General features: G+C 46.6%; 1 protein-coding gene across 1 annotated transcript; it reads left to right on the top strand.

The window, feature by feature from the left end:
• Positions 1-2,109: 2,109 nt before the first annotated feature.
• LOC135234838 (protein tyrosine phosphatase domain-containing protein 1-like) lies at positions 2,110-14,470 on the top strand. The gene is made up of 10 exons (XM_064299823.1): positions 2,110-2,285; positions 4,278-4,415; positions 5,956-6,127; positions 6,762-6,842; positions 7,842-7,960; positions 8,438-8,575; positions 9,305-10,305; positions 12,249-12,434; positions 13,241-13,345; positions 14,029-14,470. Exons 2-10 carry the CDS (start codon positions 4,406-4,408, stop codon positions 14,164-14,166), a joined length of 1,950 nt encoding a protein of 649 aa, XP_064155893.1. The 5' UTR covers positions 2,110-2,285; positions 4,278-4,405; the 3' UTR covers positions 14,167-14,470.
• The last annotated feature ends 880 nt before the right edge of the window (positions 14,471-15,350 follow it).

The following is a 15,350-nucleotide window of genomic DNA, read 5'->3' on the forward strand; positions in this document are numbered from 1 at the left end:
AAATGACAGATTTTGGTCAAGAAATGTGTATACATATATTTATTTTAAAACTGGAGGAGGAAGGTGTTGCAGAACTACAACAATGAATTATATTTTAGTGAAAAAAAAAAAATTTAAACTGGAAAAATAAATCTTCGATTGTCATGTTTGACCCAATTGGTCACATGAAACCGTATATTTTATTAAAAAACAGAAATGGCACTGAACCGAAGTAGTTATTTTTATTTATACTTTTTTTTAGTGCTTTAATAATAATGAACTTTATCACAGTGTTGTGGTGTATCAGTGATTCTTTGAATGAGTGTAAAGCCGCGTTTCCACCGCAGGAACTTTACCCCGGGTCTAAATTTAGTTCCGGGGGCTTTATTTTACCCCCCAAAAAGTTCCTGCTCGGGGGGTAGTATTTTCCGAAAGTACAGGAACCTTTTGGGTGGAGCTTGCAGCACTGAACATTTCTGATTGGTCGAGTAGTCGCAGCATTTTTTTGTGTTTTTTGTTTTCAGCCGCCATGTTTAAAAATATGCAGCCGCAAACCAATTTATTTTCATAATGACTTCAAATCAAACTCGTATGTTATGCGGCGCAGTAGCCTAGTTTTGGTTATAGCCTGCCAACGTCTTGGAATTATAACGTGTGCTCTTCTGTTCTTTTCTTGCTTTAGTATTCGTTTTATAATTTTTTTTTTTATAAAAAGCTTTCGTGCTGGGACAGCATATTACGTACCAAAACATTCGGTTGCTGAATATTTTCTTCCGGATTTTCTTTGTTAGCCCGTTGTAATTGACTCAAAACGTTTGATACAGTTATGTGAGGTATGCGGTAGTTCTGCGTAATTCACATTGGTGATACAGTAAAAGCAAACTGGAAATCACCTTCCGCACTTTTTGTCAGGTTAAATAACAGGTTAATTCTAGTAATCGTCCCTTTAGCTTTTTCAGACTGCCGTAATTTTACTCTGCCATTCTTCAATTCCACAAAAAGACCAGGAAGACTATGGACTAATTTATGGTGCATGGTTCGCATCTGGAGGACACACTTCGCTGCTCGGCTAGCAGTAACTTCGAAGGAAAGCAAACGGTGGCTGTACCACTACTAATTTAAAGTTTCACGCAAGTCCGAGTTTTCGTGCTATTCTTGTCATTTTGCGATTTGCGATATGGAATTGACGATGAGAAAGTAATCAAACAGCAAATTGTTTACAACGTGTGCATGTTTTCTGCTGTTGTTGCCAGTTATACATATAAATGTGAATGCATTCGGTCGCTTCGGATGTCAAGACATGAAAGCGAATGTTTGCATAAAAACATAATGAATGTGTTTGAGAGGATATATAAAACAGTTACAATCTGACTGTTGGCCTGTTATATCCTATTTGTTGCATAACAACGGTCCAAGTTCAACTACCAACGACAGTTTTGCTTGACAACGGTAAAATAAGCCCAAACGGCTGCAGAAGAATATTTCAATTCCAGGTGATTAAAAAATACAAAAGTAACCATATATAATCATTGTTGGTAACCCGTTGTATATAAGTGGAATAAACCCCTCTGGGCTGTCCCGGTTATTAGAAAATAATGTAGGCTACTTCGGTGGTAGTATGGGGTTACAGAAGAAATCATAGGACAGATGGACCGACGACAACGTCGTTTTTTCATACGTCAGTGGGCTAATTTGCCTAATCTTCGCGGGACTTTAGACCGCGGTGGAAACGTAGACAACCATGGGCTGAAGGAACCTTTTAGTTCCTTGAAAAGTAGTTCCTGGGACTAAAAGTTCCGGGTAATTTTGGTGGAAACGCGGCTCAAGTTGAGTAGTTTTTTCGCCTTCGAGCCCCGACGGCCTGCTTCGGCGGCGTTTTGTGGAGTAAGGGGATTAGTGGGTTAATCCAGGAGTGGTCAGAAATAGCAGGCTAATTTCTTGCACCCGGGCCCGGGGAGCAAGGCTGACGTGCCGCGGAGCCCCTCGTAGGGTGCGGGGACGTCCGCTCCCAGTGCCGCTGGGATACCTGCGTGTCGGGGGGGGGGGGGTCTGCTGCTGGGAAGGTGTCCTGCGTTCCCTGAGGGCGAACCAAGGGAAGGGGTGGTGCTGCCGGACTGGGGGGGGGGGTTCAGAGGTTAAATCCTGTGCCGGCTCCCCCACTTCATCTGTGTTTTCAACCGGGTTCCAACTTCTCAGACCGGAAACATCAACTCTGAAGATGCACATTTCTGTCCTGGTCTGTGTGCTGGGATTTCGCTTTATGTTGACTGTAATATAATCATATCCTCTTCCTTTGTTTGTCTCGGGTAAGTAGTGCTTATTTTTGTGTAAAAACACCTAGTGCTTGAGGGGCAGATTGTTAGACCTGTAGTGGGTGTAATCTTGCTGCGTGTTTAGTGTTCTTACTGTGGATAACAGTACTTATTTCATCAAGAATGTCAGCTTGGTGCCAAAATTTGGTGTCTCAGTTCCTGATTTCAAGGTTTTGATTTCTTTTTGTGGTTGGAGCAGACATTCTGGTTGAGCAACACAATGACTGAATTTAAAACCACTTCAATTTTTTGGATTACATTCCAGTTTGGCCTACCCAGGGGTCAATTTGCATAACCGCATTTGAGCCAAATGAAATTTCTCTTGTAGGAACTTTGATTCCCTGTTAGCTTTTGCATAACAAAATGCAGAATGAGGATGAATTTTAACATGCACTTTCATTATTACGGTTTTAATTTATAAATTATGAAACGTATGTAGTCCGGAGAATCTTTTGGCAGCTTTTGCGATAGTCATGTTTTTGTCACTGCACTAAATCACTTAAGGTAAAAGATTTTTAATCACTCAGTACTGTGTGAAGTTGCATATACACCAACAGGGCTGAGGACAAAGGATAACTGAATCCAAGGCCTCATCAGTTTTGCATCTGTCTGTTCCTGATCATCTGGTCATTTTAATGGCTTGTCCTTTTCATTTGGGCCCACAACATTGGACCCACCAACTTCAAAGATCCGTAGATCTCAAATGCAACACTAATACATACTCAACATACATGTTTTAACATGCCTAAAACATTCAGACTCAGCACACCGGTCGCTGTACGTGCCTGTACTGCGTGTGCTGTCTGTAGCTGCCATCTATACCAGGGGTGTCCCATCGTATCTGAAAAGGGCTGGTATGGGTGCAGCTTTTTCTTTTTTAAGCTCAGCACTAAGATGCCTATTGCTACTCATCAAGGTCTTGATAGAAGACTATGACTAGGTGATTGGTTGAATCGGGTGTCATAGTGCTGGGCTAAAACAGCAACCTGCACCCACGTTTGCCCTTTTTGGGTAGGATTGTAGAGGGTGGCTCACAGACCCCCGAAGGAGAACAGACGGTCTACGGTGCTGGTGGGGAGTCGGCATGGTTTGGTAAAGAGACGATGCTATTGCCCCCATAGTGCTATTGCCCCAATAGTACTGTTGCAACCATTCTACTGCCTCTGTGGAACGCTCCCAGAACCACAGAGCTGCACTTGCATCATCTATCTAGGTTTTCCGTATAGAGTTTAATCATGTTCGGTGTTGTTGCAAATGGGGAAGTTGGTGTTCATTGATGATGTGGTACACTGGGTGCTGTATAAAGATCTTGGAACGCCATTCAAAAGTGTACAGTAGCCGGGCGGGAAGCCGGTGAGGGTATGAGTCCTGATCGTTGCATTAGCGACTCCTACTGGTTGGTCGGGGCGCCTGTTCACCAGGGAAGGGACCTGGGGGAGATAGCGTGAACCTTCACGCGTGTTACGCTCTCCCAGTGAAACTCCTCGCTGTTAGGTGAAAAGAAGCGGCTGGCGACTCCACATGTATCGAAGGAGGCATGTGGTAGTCTACTCTACACCCTCCCCAGACCAACAGAGGATAGCACATCGACCAGGATCGTGATTCACACATCGAATTGGCATAACGACTAAATTGGGGAGAAAATGGTAGAAAAATGGCAAAAAATAAGAAAAAAAGGTGTACAGTAGCTAATGCAAATAATGAGTCGGTAGCCAGCTGTGCTGCAAGTAGTTAATGTGGTGTAATAGGTTTACTGAGATAACAAGCAGGGGCCATTGTTGTGTCTGATTATTTGGAGTATATAAGAGGAAAAGTGGAATAGTTCGAGGAGATTTGTCAATACAACTATTGTTCTATCCACCAGGTATACGCACCAGGTAAGACTACATGCGTTCCTTTGCACTTCCACTGTTTGGGGTGTCAGTGGGGGTTCTTACAATTGGACTCCTCCTGCTCTGAGCTATCTGTCCTGTCTGAAATCCACAGGCCCAACCATGGTAACAGGACGCAGAGTGCCGATTGGCTGGTCCCACCATGGTCGTGAAAGCAGACTGCATCGTTCTCACATGGAGTCAGCTATGACATCATAACGGAAGAAAACAGTCTGCTTCCATATGATGCTGGGTATGACATCACCTTCATATGAATTAAATATCAGGAATCGGGAAGAATAGTTACCGCTTGCATATTATGGACTACCTGGTCAGCTACCTGGTTTCCGGGACATCGAAACATCCATAGGCACTGTTGTGCTTGGTCAGGCCGCTTAAACAACATTCAGCAGGTGCATTAAATGAGTCTGTAACCATGTCTGTGGCTACCGTATGTTGTGCACCTAAGTCTTTGTATTGAAGTTTTCATAATCGAAGGCACTCGACTGGTACATGGAAGTCCAGTGCTGTGACTGCAGGTCACCATATACTGTCATTTTCCATGACATCATGCAACATCATGACATCGTCGTGTGTCACGTGGTGAATTATTGCGTGCTCGCAGACTGCCTGTGGTCTGCCTGCCGTGCAGGACCTCCAGTAAAATGACTGCAGACCCACAGAACGAAAAGAAGCAGCAGGCGGGACATGCACTCGGGAAGAGAATGCGTGCTGGTCTGCGCTCTTCCAAATTTACATACGACGTGAGGAGATGCGATATATGATATCAGCCATTCCAAACGGGGAAGAAAGATGAGATTGGGGAGGGGAAGGGTTTATTAAAAACCATCCAGGAGCCGTGAGTGTTTACTGTATGAGGAAGGGTCGTCAGACTCCAGTTCTGGGCTGACTCAGTGTCTGCTAGTTTAACTGGAGTCCAGTTCTGGGCTGACTCAGTGTCTGCTAGTTTAACTGGAGTCCAGTTCTGGGCTGACTCAGTGTCTGCTAGTTTAACTGGAGTCCTGGTCTGGGCTGACTCAGTGTCTGCTAGTTTAACTGGAGTCCAGTTCTGGGCTGACTCAGTGTCTGCTAGTTTAACTGGAGTCCAGTTCTGGGCTGACTCAGTGTCTGCTAGTTTAACTGGAGTCCAGTTCTGGGCTGACTCAGTGTCTGCTAGTTTAACTGGAGTCCAGTTCTGGGCTGACTCAGTGTCTGCTAGTTTAACTGGAGTCCAGTTCTGGGCTGACTCAGTGTCTGCTAGTTTAACTGGAGTCCAGTTCTGGGCTGACTCAGTGTCTGCTAGTTTTACTGGAGTCCAGTTCTGGGCTGACTCAGTGTCTGCTAGTTTAACTGGAGTCCTGGTCTGCCACTCTGTCAGCAGGTTTCAGTTTCAGCCCTGGATGAATGTAATGGCTCCTGGTTTTTTGGTGCCTTTCACCACTTACGTATTTAAGCCATTGATTGGCTAAAGAGTCCACACACACACACCTTGATTGGCTAAAGAGTCCACACACACACACCTTGATTGGCTAAAGAGGCCACATATACACACATAGATACATAGGCCTAAACTGGCTGCTGGGAAACTGCAAAACCCTGCAGATAGTGAGGCCCTTCAGGACTCAAGTTTCACTACAGCCTCTCATTTTTAAGTTGTATTTCAGCAGAGAAATAAATAATTAGCCTGGCTAACACATTAGTCTTACAGAGTTACTGATGGCTTTCAGTGTGAGTTTGGTGCAGACTAACAGGCCTACACTGCCCCCCCCGCCCTCCCCTCCCCCACCCCACAGCGCGAGGCAGAGCTCCCCGGCCCAAGTACACGATGGTGGGGGAGACGCTACGCTACGTTATCCCCAGTCACCTGCAGTGCTCCATGGCCTGCGGGGGGCGCTCCTGCAAGTACGAGGACCCGTCGCGCTGGGGAGAGGACATGCAGGCCATCAAAGGGCTCTACTCCTCCTGGTAACACCCCCCACCCCCCACCTACTCACACAGATGCATGGCAACAGGCATGTAAAAATGTAAAATATGTGACATTTGAATGTACATTTAACAATTGAAAGCCGAGTCCAAATGGTGAACCACTCAGCCATTCTAGTTAGTTGGAAATTGGTAAAAGTTTTCTGTTTTACTTCCTGGTTTCTGGATAGTTATGATCTAGACTAAGACTGCAGTTAATATACAAACCGCCCTCTGTACTGTACAGGCATTCAAAAGCACATTGCAGTCTATGAACCAAATTTCAGTCTGCCTGCCAAATATATATATTTAATGTATATATTTTCACATCGACTCATTAAACAACTGCAGTATGCCTTAGACCATGTACATATATGTGCTCCTCATCTCATGAATCGCTTTCGCTACGTGCCAATGTGAAAACAAGGTAGCTCCAACTGTAATACGCCATGGTAACCATGGTGACTAAACAAGCGCTGATAACCAGTGCTTATGAATGGGAAAGCACTCGAAGGGGCAGTCTCGACCCCCCTGTTGCCATGGAAACCCTGAGAGATACCGTGTGTTTGTCGGCCCTGTTCGACGGTCGGCGGCGAGGTGCTTCTGGGTAAAGCTGTGGGTGTCCTCCTCATTCCAGGGTTACAGACGAGCTCCTGGCCATGGCCCGGCCTTCAACAGGAATCATACAGAAATACGACGTCATTGAGCAATTTCAAAGGTCTAAGTATAAAATGTTTTATATTTGACCGTTTCTGTGCCCTGTCCATCTCTGTGTTATGACTGTGCCCTGATTCAGATCTCTGTGCTCTGTCCATCTCTGTGTTGTGACTGTGCCCTGATTCAGATCTCTGTGCCCTGATTCAGATCTCTGTGCTCTGTCCATCTCTGTGTTATGACTGTGCCCTGATTCAGAGCTCTGTCCTCTGTCCATCTCTGTGTTGTGACTGTGCCCTGATTCAGATCTCTGTGCTCTGTTCTCTGTGTTATGACTGTGCCCTGATTCAGATCTCTGTCCTCTGTCCATCTCTGTGTTATGACTGGCTGATTCAGATCTCTGTGCTCTGATTCTGTGTTAGACTGCCTGATCATCTCGGTTTGCCTCTCGTTATGACTGTGCATCAGTCTGTGCTGCTGACTCTGTGCTCGTCTGTATTAGTGTCTGAGTCTGTCCCTAAAATGGCAGATGTCCAGGAGTCCTCATGTGCTCTCCTAAATCCAGCTGCACATCTCTGCGATTATAGACGATGACACAATCAGCTCAGAATATCTCATGCCACTCAGTCATGAATCCATAGCCTGGTTTCTGCATTGTAATTCATCCGTAAATCCCCTAATTATTAATCCAATCAGGAGAGATATACCTCAGGATATGCATAATTATCCAAAAGAAAAGGTTATTATTATAAAAATCAGTTGAGGCAAAGTTGCACATAACGGTTTTATTAAGGAAGCTCAATAGAAACAGTAGATGATTTAATTTTCATTTCATTATTTTATCAATTAAATTGTATTTCAATTAAACGACTGAATGTTCTTAGATAATCATTTTATACAGTATTTTATTGAGTGAATATTCGGGCGCTGCGCACAGAATAATTTTGACACCTGGATGAACTCTGAGTCTAATCTCATAAAGTGCCAAAAGCCTGCTTTCAGGGAGTGTATAATGACAGTAAAGAATCTCTGACGGTTTTTTTAAAAATTAACTTCTCTCCAGGTGTGGCATAAGGACGCTGATTAACCTGCAGCACCCAGGAGAGCACGCCAGCTGCGGTAACGAGCTGGAACAGGAGAGCGGCTTCACCTACCGGCCCGAGGCCTTTATGGAGGCAGGCAGTGAGCCACGCTCCCGTCCCATTGGCCCAGTCCAGTCAGCGTTTCAGCCAATGACATTCCGCCAGTTCCCCAATCAGAAAAACTAGAATGGCTTCCGACAAGCCATGAATGACCACAGCAGTGCATAAAGCACAGAGAATAAGGCCACAAATATAACTGCGCACACAGTATGGAGCATTAGAATTATTCTACTGATGTGATTTAATGCACAGAGCTACAAACACAGAGGATGAGCATACAGCACATTTTTATTTATTTATTTCAATATTTAATTTATTTATTTAAGGATTCTGCCAGGTTCTTATTTGGTTTCAGTTTGGCTTACTCTTGCACATTTATTTGAAAGAAGTGTATGAATTGGTTGCTTTCAGTCCTCACTTCAGTTATTTTACCTCTTGCACTTAGGAACGCAAATTTGTCTTCTAGAAAGTTCTGGAGAAAGTAACGGCTGCAGACTGTGCTCTTTCCCCACCCCAGTCTACTACTACAACTACGCGTGGAGGGACTACGGCGTGGCGTCCCTAGCGACCGTGCTGGACATGGCGAAGGTGATGTCGTTCGCCGTCCAGGAGGGGAAAGTCGCCGTTCACTGTCACGCCGGGCTCGGAAGGACAGGTGCGGCAGAACGACCTGCGATTTTCCGAAAAACAAAAACGCCAACCCTCCTGCTCTCGCACGAGCTCTTCTGTTGATCCAAAGTAATGATCGAGCATTATCACCTTTTTAATTGAAACCCTTACTCAGTCGTCACACATATTTTATTTATGCTCTGTCTATTTTTGTATGTTTTTGCTGAGTTGTCATTTTAGATTCAAGATTAGTTAGATTTCAACTTTATTGTCATTGCACAGAGTCACGTACTGAGACAACATGATTAGCATCTAACAAAGTGCAAAGAGCTTTAATGCAGTACGTTTTATGTACATAAGTGAATATTATACAATATGATAATATGATACAATCAATGTGCATAAAAGTATAGACATTATACGATAACATGGATCGTAAAATGATCATATTATTAGCAGGGGCGCAAATTTTATTTAGGGTGAGGCCATGTATAAGCCCCTTGGGTTTCTTGCCGCTCCCTGCACTATTTCACTGTTTCTAAATCTCTTCTGTTTCTGTTTTATATTTTAATTGTGCTAAATAAAATCAAATCAAAAATCAAATATGTGCAAAATGCATTTTGTATTGACTTGAAGCTGATAAATATTGTTAATTGTTGCTTCATAGCTTGGTTTTGTCATCACATTAGCATTGTTTTGCTACAGGGCATTGCTATTTTATTATGAATCAGTAATTACCGATATTACAAACGACTGCATTCTGTCTGTGTTAAAGGTGTTCTGTTGGCTTGTCACTTGGTCTTTACCACGAAGATGAGCGCTGACCAGGCGATCGCGTTCGTGCGTGAGAAGCGGCCCGGCTCCGTCCAGACCCGGGCGCAGCTGCTCTGCGTGCGCCAGTTCGCCCAGTTCCTGGTCCCGCTCCGGAGCGTGTTCCCCCGCGCGGAACCCGAATCGGCCGCCGTCTCGCTGGCCCAGTACCTGACGCGGCAGCGCCACCTGCTGCACGGCGCGGAGGCGCGGCGGCTGCGGCACACGCCCAAGGTGGTGGCCCTGGCGTGCCAGCTGCTGCTGGACGTGGCGCGGAACCGGCAGGTGGTGCAGCAGGACGTCCTGGACGTGGTGGAGCCCGTGGCCGAGGAGAGGCGCGGCGCGGGGGGGTGGAGCCGGCGGCGCGGGGAGGCCGCCGCCGCCGCGGGGAGGGGCCCGGCCTCGCCGCACAGGAGCCTCCCCGGCCCCGCCACCGTGCCGCTGCGCACCCCCGAACCGCCGCTGTTCTACGTCCGGCGGAGCCTCAGCTACAGCGAGCGGGACCGCGGGCGGCCCGGCGCCACCCTCGACCCGGGGGGGGGCGCGGGGGTGGGCGCGGCGGGGGACGCGGGGAAAGAGCCGAGGGCTCTGAAGAGACTGTGCTTATCGCACGAGGACCTCAGAGACGGCGGCCGCCGCCCCGACGATGGGCCCGCGCTCCAGCGATGGCCCCCCGCCTCGGACTCCGCCCACAGCTCCACCAGCTCCGTCTGGGACCAGCTGCCCCCGCCCCGGCGCGTGGAGCGCCCGCGGGACCGCGCGGGCGGGACGCCATCCCCGAGGAGGGGCGGCGAGCGGCACGGCAGCGGGCGTGAGGATGAGGAGCGGCCCTCCGAGGTGCCCTTCATCCTGCTGCAGACCGAGCTCAGTCTGGAGGCTCGGCGGCTGCTGGTGGCCCAGGCCCTGGCTGTGGACCTGGAGCGGTACGGGAGCGAGGAGCAGAGGCAGAGAGTGTCCTGGTGGCAGGTAACCGTTCCTGTGCAGGCCAGGACACGCATGCGTATGTCTGTGCACGTGCATCCCTCTGGATCCGTGCATGCAGAGGGATGCACGTGCATTCCCTCACATGCCTGCACACTCCTGTGAATGCACACACGTGCACGCAGCACCTGCACACTCCTGTGAATGCACACATTTGTGAATGCACACACCTGCATGCAGCACCTGCACACTCCTGTGAATGCACACATCTGCGAATGCACACACCTGCATGCAGCACCTGCACGCTCCTGTGAATGCACACTCCTATGAATGCACACACCTGCACACTCCTGTGAATGCACACATCTGTGAATGCACACACCTGCATGCAGCACCTGCACACATCTGTGAATGCACACACCTGCACACTCTTGTGAATGCACACATCTGTGAATGCACAGACTTGCACACTCCTGTGAATGCACACACCTGCACGCAACACCTGCACACAGCTTCGCATGCTATGCACAGCGTGACGGCTGGAATGTACGCTATGTTCAGCAGAACAGCCAAATTAAATTCCTGGCGCCTCCCCCCACAATTTCCCACATCTTGATAAGGCACTTGCACAGTACAATACAGTGCTATTTTACACGGATAAAAATAAAACTGTCAGGTTGCGTTGCTTTAAATAGAGCTGTTCCGTTTGTGTGAGATAATGACCAATATTGCGAGTTGTTGAGTTCCTTTTTTTAAAACCAGTATTCAAATGGGCAATCTATTTTTGCAAAAAAAAATTTTTGCCACCTATCGGACATAGTATTGGACAAACTGGGGGGAAAAAGCATTTAATAAAGCATTTAAAATAAAGCATTTAAAAGATGCTACTAGGTTTAGAAAGATAACTGGCGCAAGTTACTCTGTGCTAAGATCTAATATAAGGTCTAATGTAATGAGGTCAGGCAAATTCTTGCCAATGTTCGCCACCCCACTACATGCCAAAGTATGCAATAAAAGTAGATGTGGGAGTGGCATACTCGCAATATTAAATGCACACGAGGATATTTGGGGCCTTGTTTATCCTAGCAGCTGTTAGCTGTTAGAATGAGAACTAAATTAACGTGGTGTTCATGTAGTGTTTCTGTATTACGTACTGTGATTGCTTTTTAATGCATGCAAAAGGCTTCCAAAGGAATTTCAACAAATTGTATAAAGTATTACTTGAATTTAAACAAACCAACCTGAAATAACCTGAAAATCAGTGTCATATGTGATTGCTTAGATGTGCAAAGTGTATATTTTCATCATAGCCACTTTCACCTAGCTTCCTCAACTCAACCCCTAATCGCTCCTGATGAGCTGGCTGGTGCCTTGCATGGCTGCCTTTCACCGTTGGTGTTTGTGTGTGTGTGTGTGTGTGTGTGAGAATGGGTGAATGAGTGAATGAGAAGCATGGCCATTGGTGTGTGTGTGTGAGTGAGAGACATGGTCACAGGTGTGTGTGTGTGTGTGAGAATGGGTGAGTGAGAGGTATGGCCATTGGTGTGTGTGTATGTGTGTGTGTGTGTGTGGACATGTACTACTATCTTTGTGAGGACCAAATGTCCTCACAAGGATAGAAAGATGAGGAAAATTACAGGAAGTGAGGACATTTTGCTGGTCCTCACAATTTCAAGAGTCTGTTTTAGGGTTAAGACTTAGGGTTAGGGTTAGAATTAGGTTAAGGTTAGGGTGAGGGTTAGGCATGTAGTGGTTAGGGTTAGAGTTAGGGTTAGAGGTTATGGAATGAATGTAGTCAATGGAAATCAGTCAAAAGTCCTCACAAGTATAGCAATTCATAATGTGTGAGTGAGTGAGTGAGTGTGTGTGTGAGTGAGTGTGTGAATGAGAGGCATTAATTGTAAAGCACTCTCCTGCAGCCTTAGTTGCTGGACAAGGCGCTGTATGAATGCAGCCCCTTTACCCTGGTGCTTTGGGGGGTCCTGCAGACAGAGCTGAACTCTGGGGGGGACGTTTGGGACAGCGTGTGCGCGGAGCAGGACCCCTTCGTCCTGTCCGGCCTCATGTGGTCCTGGCTGGAGCAGCTGAAGGAGCCCGTTCTGAGCCGACGGGACGTCCAGGCCCTGGAGGAGCAACCCAAAGACCCCAGCAGGGTTTTTAACACGCTGGACAAGGTTAGAGCTTTGTGTCAATATACATATGTAACTGTACATATTTAACTTGGGCAGCAGGGTGGCCTAGTGGTCGTGTGCTGGTGGAGTTGCTGGTTCGAGCCACTGGTGGGCATATAGGGATGCTGACTTGTATCTGGAGAGATTAAGTTGGGGTCCCTACAAGAAAGAACGCTGCCGTTGGGACCTCGGTCCTTAGCCCAAAACCCAAAACAGGCTTTACCCCTGTTCCCCGTCTCCCCACTTGCAGCTGTTCTCTCTGGCATTTCTCCCAGGACGTCCTTAAAAGAGAGAAACATGTTCTCAATGGATCTTCCCTGGTTAAATTTTTAACATAATTCATTATTATGCAAAGAATGAGATACTTCATATGAAGGAAATCATCATACAGACCAAGCCTTATAATCTGAGTTATACCAGTTTATGGCATTTAACACTGACAAATTTATTAGAACAATGTTAATGATCAAGCAAAGTTATTAGAACAAATGCTCATCTTTTTATTTAGCCTCTAATCCCCAGTGAATCTGTGATTCCCATGATCTGTGCTGTGACTGCCTCAGAGACAAGGCCTCAGTTAAGAACTATACGACAAGATCTAGAGTTAAAATTCCCATCCAGTTCTGCTCATAGAATGTCCGTGGTCCAGCCTACAAGCTCTTTTCATTGTGTGAACATTTGAAAAGATTGCTCTTACACCGCTAGTGAAGTAATTATTGTACCAATAAATAAATCTTGTCTTCCTTCTTCGTTGCACGACGTGCTGTTGTCTAGTCTGTTCTCTCGCTTGGTTACGCTGTGCTGTGCAGGGTCCTCGCCAGACTCTGACGTGCATCCTGCACTGCGCGGCCCAGGTGATGGCCCCGTCGGTGGAGTCCGCCTTCCTCGATCGAACGATAAAGGCCTTCACCAAGGTGGGCGTGCTCCGCTCCGCCCTGCGCCTCACCGCTCCGCTCCGAAATTAGCTTCACGTCAAGATAGCTCTGCGTAAGCGCAGGGTTCCGAAATTAGCTGCGCGTTGATACATCTGCTCTCAAGCGCACAGTTCCGAAATTAGACGCATTACTTAGCTCTGAGCCCAAAGGATGGTGCCAGACCTGGGTCAAATTTTTGCCCTAAAAACATCAAACTGTTTCTTCACATACACTCTCTACTTTTGTGTCAACATTAATGCTTTTGTGTTACAAATATACAATTCATGTGTTACCAAGGGAGACAAAATGTGTCGTCCTCAACGAGCCATGGAGGTGTGTTTAAAAAATGACACGTTATGTGTTGTTTTAAACACATCTGCTTTGATAGTGTACCTGTACATATTCTGCAGACTGAATTTACATACAATCCATCGTTCGTATTGTATCTTTTTGGTTATTAATGCATCTCATTGAGAATTCACAGGGATATGCCAGAGTTTTCACAATTTTCTGGCACTTATGAGTTAAAGAATGTCTCAGGTCTGGTGGGTGAACCATACTGCATATATACTTAATCTTGGGGCTCTAAAGTAGTTTTACTCTATTATACCTGGCAATACGAAAGCATGGAGCCTTAAATGTAAAGCTTTCTGCTCAAATGATGGATGTTTCTTCCAAACTAGATGAAAGCGGGAGAGTCGGAAGAAGGGAGGATTGTGTATAAGACCATGAGGAGGGTCCTGGCCCTGGTTCTGAAGGAGATGAAGGCACAGAGAGAGGAAGAGGACGCAGGTGCCGTGGCTGTCTGTCCCTCACTGTAACGCTTCAGACTGGAGTCTGGACACTGCATCTGTCTGCGCTGCGATACATTCGTCTTCGTGTTCAGTATTTTCGTTTTGATTAATGTGTTCCGTGCATGAAGAAAGTGCAAGCCCACTGGCTTCAGGAAGTGCTGGCTGACGGTAGTCGGATAATTAAAAATGAAAAAACTCGACACTGATTATGCTCCAATAAATCATTTGCCAAATATTTACCAATGTTTTTCGGTACACAGTGTCTTTGTCAGGGTGGCGAAGGCCCTGGGTGCCAAAATGTCGGCAAATAAATGATACGTTGGGGATTAAAGTGTGTGGGGCTTTCTCTTTCTGTTTGATGAATGCATTCTACTGCGTTTCCTTACAATCATGCCAAACTAATAATTCCATGCTTCCGTGCCGTGAGCCTCTGCTGACAGGCTGATTTGTAAAGTGTAGCTGTATAATTGAATTTATTTGTATATGTAGATTTGCACCCGAATGCACAGGTGTATAGAGTCTTTCTCACACACAATCACTTACTTATGGAAGCGCTTTATTTACACCATTACGTTTGTAATTAACAGTGCAGCCTTGGATTTCCTTTAATTACAACATGGACAGCCCAGGGGGGTGTGCTTAACCGGTTACCCCATATTAAAAGGGAGGGTCGGCTAGATAAAGGCATCAAATTTGTCGTAGGTACAAGCTCAGCCCTCACGCTGAGTCATACATTTGAACGATGTAAACGTTGACTGACTGAGCGTGTCGGTCACCAATCTACACCCTGAGCTGACCAGAGGAGGATGGGTTCCCCCCCCCCCCCTTGAGCCTGGTTCCTTCCGAGGTTTCTTCCCATCTGCCACAGGGAGTATTTCCTTGCCACTGTTGCTTTTTAGGCTTGCTCCTGTGGGGGTTTAGGCCAGGGTTGTCTGTGAAGCGTATTGTGACAACTGTAGCGATATACGCTATATAAATAAAATCTGATTGCACTTGATTGACACCCCAGGGAAAGCCCACTGCTCCTCTTCATTTCCATGTCAAGACTACTGGTCAAACCGAATACTGATCTGTTATTAGTTTTGCTATCAGTACACACAGGGGCGACATAGCTCAGGAGATAAGAGCGGTTGTCTGGCAGTCGGAGGGTTGCCGGTTCGATCCCCCGCCCTGGGCGTGTCGCAGTGTCCCTGTGAGTGTGTGTGAATGGA

This window comes from Anguilla rostrata, chromosome 11, assembly GCF_018555375.3.
Source record: "Anguilla rostrata isolate EN2019 chromosome 11, ASM1855537v3, whole genome shotgun sequence".
Taxonomy (NCBI): domain Eukaryota; kingdom Metazoa; phylum Chordata; class Actinopteri; order Anguilliformes; family Anguillidae; genus Anguilla; species Anguilla rostrata.